This window comes from Pagrus pagrus (assembly GCF_965226575.1).
Source record: "Pagrus pagrus genome assembly, chromosome: 15".
Taxonomy (NCBI): domain Eukaryota; kingdom Metazoa; phylum Chordata; class Actinopteri; order Spariformes; family Sparidae; genus Pagrus; species Pagrus pagrus.
In genome coordinates, this window is record NC_140199.1 from 11749825 (window position 1) to 11755384 (window position 5560).

Here is a 5560-nt window from a genome sequence, read left to right on the forward strand (position 1 = left end):
AGTTAATGTTTTTCTTTTAATATTCATCGTGTGTTCACCTTTTCTCATCTCACAGCTGTAAGAAAGTGAGCAGGACGTGGAGGAAGATCATCTGTGATGATGAAGCAGCTCTGAACAGGTGTCAACAAGCAGAGCAGGCACTCAGGGTGAGGAAACACACAAACCCACACACAGGCTCAACAAAAAGAAACACAAGCTGAGTTTTAGATTTTTTGATGCCTTTGGTCATCTGTACATCCTCATGTTTCTTTAAGCTTCAAAAACTCTTCAAATCAAATTCAACCAAACATGTCTCAATCTGTACTCACTTGTGAGTGTTTGGCTTTTGTTTTTTTCATTCCACCTGCAGACAAGTCAAATAAAGGACAACTTGAATTCCTAAATATCAAAATTACTCCAATTTAGCAACTATGCTGCACTCAAGGCCTTTGTGCCAAAGAAAACTTTAAAAAAAAATTATTTTAAAAGAGGATTAAAGTTTGCCAATGGTGCTTGAGATTAGGCTATTGGAGCAGAAAACAACAGCATACAGTAAAGAAAATTGGCCCATAAATTACATTAAAGGGTAATATGTCATTGTGTGTATCACAGCTTTAAGACTCAACCAATGAGGATAATCAATAGCATGAAAACTAATCTACACAAGATGAAGGGTGTGACACCACTAAACTGTATGTCTAGTTGGTTACAACACATGTGCATGATGTTTGAAATACTAAATGTGTCTGAAACTTATTGCAGGAGACTTTCATATGCTAACAGGTTCAATTTTTATTCTTCAGGCGTCTCAGGAGAACTCTTTGAGACAAAGGGCCTGCGGCCTGACAAGAGACGTGGTCGTGTCAAGGGTGGTGCTGTCCTGCATGCAGACCCTGGCCTCCTCAAGCACTCCATCATCTTCATCCTGTTCTTCCTCATCCACCCCAAGCTGCAAGGTCAACAGACGGACGCTCTCCTCTCAGAAGAGCGGTACACCCAACTGTACACGCTTCAATGAATACATGAAGGTGAGTGTTGGTACAGATCAGTTTAATCTGCTGATTTTACCAGCAGAGTGTCTGCAGGTCCTTTTTAAAAAAAAAAAAAAAAAAAGTCTAAGTTCATCCATCCTTTTTTGATTTTTTGTCTTAATGAATCAAAAAAAAGTCCACGTCTGATGTTGCAAATCTTTAAACTGACCACTGAACCAAATACTCTTTACCTTCCTCTGCACAGGACCACACATGTATTACTTACCTGTAGTGCTTGATTAAGAAAAAGCAAAATCTTAAATTGGGTGAAAATGGTCCTGACAGGGTCTTTTTAAAAAGCATTAAATGTGTGTAATAATGACCGCCAACATTTTTAGTATATCAACCAGTGTCTTGTTTTGTTTAACCAAGAGTCCAAAACCCAAAGATAGTCACTTATACTATATCGTAAGACAAGAAAAAGCAGCAAATCTTCACATCAGATTTATGCTATGGAAAATTCAGCAATGTACACTAAATTCGTTGGACTTTAACAAACCTGTATATGTTTGTTCTTCTGTCCAGGCCGCCAGTAATCTGAAGCAGCACGAGTCTTTGCGTCCCTGCAAGCGCTGCGGATCACCAGCAACACATTTCACCGAGGTTCAGAGGGCCAAATGCATGCGCCCCAGCTGCCTCTTCGATTTCTGCACCGTCTGCCAGGAGTCCTACCACGGCTCAACCCCCTGCAGAGTGGTGCAGCCCCGATCCCACTTCCCCTCCACCAAGACCACACCAATCATACCAGGCAGCGCTCGCAGCAAGAGGAGCATCAGGCGCCTGTGACGGAGCTAAACTGAGGTTTTATTCACTGACTCTTTTAACCGGACGGGCCTCTACAATGGGAAAAGTTGAACTGGAAGGGACGTATGTGCACCGTGGCACTTAAACTCTGTTACTGAATCAACTGACTGACGCACTTGTTGAAACACTACTGGGACAATCAACCAGAAAGTGCCATCTGGCTAAAACTGTTGTCGTCTGTGAGCGACAAACATATGCCAAAAAAAGAGAAATGCAGTCTAATAGGCTTTAAATTGTACTGTTTTATTATGTTTTAAAATGAAATGGATGTACAGTTATTGTATTTTAAAGTTTTGCAAAGGTTTTTTTTAATAAATGTTGACCCTCAGGAGGTCTTAAAATGTTAATATTTGCTGTATTTGTATTTCCTGTAAATAGATATTTCATAAAACCTATCCCGTGTTTTTGTTGTTCTTCAACACTGCATTTAGAGCTGACTGCAGATTCAACTTCAGTTTGTAGTGAATCCATCAGTCACTGAAGCCTTTACATGAAGATGAGTGTCTTTTCATTAGAAGAACAAATAAGTAATTTACTTTGACTTGATTCTGATTTTGTTCAACCTGACAATGGGTTGTTTGAAAAAACAATCAAAGAGAAAATGGAAATGCATTAGATTTTAAAACAAACTCTTCATGATATAATTAAATACAACAAGGTTTATTTCACAGTTATTTTGTAAGTATATTGTCTTTGCACTTTAAGGACTAATAACAGAAAGATTCAGACTTAAGTTTATCAAACTTGGATACATTTTCTTTTCTTTTGACACATACAGAGAATGTGGTTGGCAAAGCATTTAACAAAAAGTCAGGCACTTGAATAACGTTCAGCAGCTCGCAATGTTTTGAATCTGGTTCATGATGAAGATAAATCTTGCGCTGTGTGGAAAAAAATATATAGAGAAAATAATAAACCTTTGACTTGTCACTTGAGACACAAGGTTGGGGACAAGTATATAAACACATCTCATGCAGGTCATAGTCATAGTCGTGGTCTTTAATGGCGTCACTGTCGTCATGCTAAGGCTGCACTTGTCACACAGCATTTTTACAGTATTTAAGGTGTCTGCTAGGGGCTAGTAGGAGGATATTACTGTATATGTGATATAGATGATAATCTTTGACTTTGACAGTAAACAGACAGCCTTATAGATTTTACTCATTTAAGTTTACTCACCACTAAATGACTGCAGTTTGGAGTCATGATTTGATGCCCTGTGTTGAACAAAAGCCTGTGATTTTGATTATTAAATGGAGAGAACAGCCTTTTGGAGCTTTTGTATTCTGTTCTGCAAATGAGAACACATTCTTAGTGTTTGTGTTTCTGATATATCTAAATATAATATGGATGAAGAAAAACACAGAGACAGTCTTTGGTTAGATTATCTAAAATGTCAGTCACTTGCAGGTCTTGATTTTCTTCACCAGAGGGCACCATTGTTTCCTTCCTCTCAAGCTCCTCATCTGGGTTGGAGTCTCTCCTCGCTATGACTTTCTTGATTTGTATCTCACAAACTTTCCTTTCAGTAAATGTGAAATAAAATACAAAACCTAAAAATAAGGTTTTTACTGCTGCATATTGTAATACAATTCACTGTCTTTATACAACAGACTGCATAAAAACTATCACAGAAGTGGTCATATTCACTTCCAAACAATTAGTCAAATACATACATATGATGATGAATTTCTATATACTGCTGGGAAATACTGAAAAATGTGATAATAAACAAGTCAAGGTCACATTGTCCCTGCTGAATTTCCATCATACCTCAATATTTCATTACATTGTATCTGGTATTGAACAGATTGTCAGACAAAGATAAACAATTGTTTTCGTCTGACAATAAACAGTAAATTCAGCAGTGTCAGTCCCCGATGAGGTATTCAACTCTCAGATTGTCTCACATTCTGTTTATTCTATCACTCTCTTGTTTTATTATTCGTCATGCACTCAGAGTGTACTTTTAGTGTCCTTTATAAAGTTTATAAAGTTGGTGGCCCTTAAATTGCCACCAACTTGTGATTTTTTCATACCAAAGCAAATCATAGTGCTTCTCTGCAAATCAGCCAATTTATTTTTAGTTGGCTTCGATTTTAAGAGAGAGAAAAGACAGAAAAGAGAGACCTTTAACAGGATAAAATCATCTTTCATCACTGACAATCTGACCTGGAGCTCTGGGAAAACACCCATTCAAAACAAACACTGCAGCCTTTAAACAAATCCTCCCAGGATAAAAATAGCCAGTTTCCCCTTAAAAAAGAAAGTTTGCCTGAATTGTTTCGTCATTTGTTTAGGCGAGTGATGAAGCCGCAAATAGCATCACTGACATTAGATGGCTACCTCTGACATTTACTGGATGACCCATTTGTCTCTCGTGTCTCTCTCTTGCAGCTGAGTTGCTGTGTGTATGTGTGTTTTGTTGTGGTGACGCACATAAACATCAGTCAGCTTTCATTCATGTGTCAGCTCTCGCATGGAAATCCTTCCTATTCGGCCGGATGTCCTGTGACGTGGAAAACCTGCATGCTCTCAGAAAAGTTGCACGACACAATTACAGAGCTCACCATGAAATACTGTACCACCTAATGTTTACTTTATATATTATATGTGTTAAAGTTAGTACTTTCACTTGATTCCAGTTGAGTTTAATTTCTTTCAGTTGCAGGTGTAGCTGAAAAAAAAACATTCCTACCACTCTCAGGACAAGCTTACATCTCCCCTGTCCACATAAAGGACAAAAGAGCAGCAGCTGCACACCTAACATGTAAGAAAATGTCAGGATGATGGAACTAAATGGACTATTTTGTAAAACGTCAGAGCTGCTGATTAGTCTGTGCTGTGGCCTTTCACCGCCTCAGAGACTCAGGGTAATTTATCTGGCAGATTTATTGATCGGCTGCTGGACTGAGACACATCCCCAACACAGTCAGACCTGCTGCTAATTGTAAAAGTCATTAGAGCTGGCTGCCACATCTGTGTGTGTGTGTGTGTGTGTGTGTGTGTGTGTGTGTGTGTGTGTGTGTATTATTAACCAGGTGTTTAGCAGGAAGATATCTGTTGCATGTTGTCCTTGCATTTTGCAAACCACAACAACATATGAATATTGTAATTCATCTGCCAAAAGATCCCCCTAAATCCTGCACACTGGACCTTTAATTGTGTCATGTCTTGTGTTTCCCATCAGCCTTCCTCCTTTTCTCTTTTCTGTCGCTATTCTTAGTGTGTTATCTGCTTAAAGTTCACTCTTTTTCAGCTCTTTCTTTTCTCATAAATAGCTCAAGCCCAAGGATAGAGGACTGAGGTCGATGTATGACAGGGCAACATCCGGACCATGTGAGCTGTGTGTGTGTGTGTGTGTGTGTGTGTGTGTGTGTGTGTGTGTGTGTGTTTTTCAGGGTTGATGATCTTGATGCGCAGTGACTTCCACAAGTCAATCGGCCGTATGTCACCAAAGTTGAACTGTAAAAGCCCTGAAGAGAAGCTGTCTCACGAGCACCTGCAGGGAAACAGGAATGAAGCAGGAAGTGAATCAGGTCTTCGGTGTGAGACCTGTTTTTAATCTAAAAAAGGCAGAACAAATCTGGGTAACACTTTAAAATAAGGCACACAAATCAAATCAAATCAAATCAACTCAAATCAAATCAAATCAACTCAAATCAAATCAAATCAACTCAAATCAAATCAAACTTTATTTATATAGCCCAAAATCACAATCACATTGCCTCAGTGGGCTTTACAAT

The 5560-nt window shown here is 38.8% G+C and overlaps 1 protein-coding gene across 1 annotated transcript in view; it reads left to right on the top strand.

Moving 5' to 3' along the window:
* The window catches only part of fbxo5 (F-box protein 5), a gene marked incomplete at its 5' end in the record, with an annotated part of 4516 nt that extends 2307 nt beyond the window's left edge, over positions 1–2209 (top strand). The window contains 3 exons of the mRNA XM_084374946.1: positions 56–146; positions 783–1007; positions 1536–2209. Coding sequence (XP_084231072.1) covers positions 56–146; positions 783–1007; positions 1536–1796 — 577 coding nt within the window. The 3' untranslated portion in view covers positions 1797–2209. The remainder of the gene's footprint in view (positions 1–55; positions 147–782; positions 1008–1535) is intronic.
* Positions 2210–5560: the final 3351 nt, after the last annotated feature.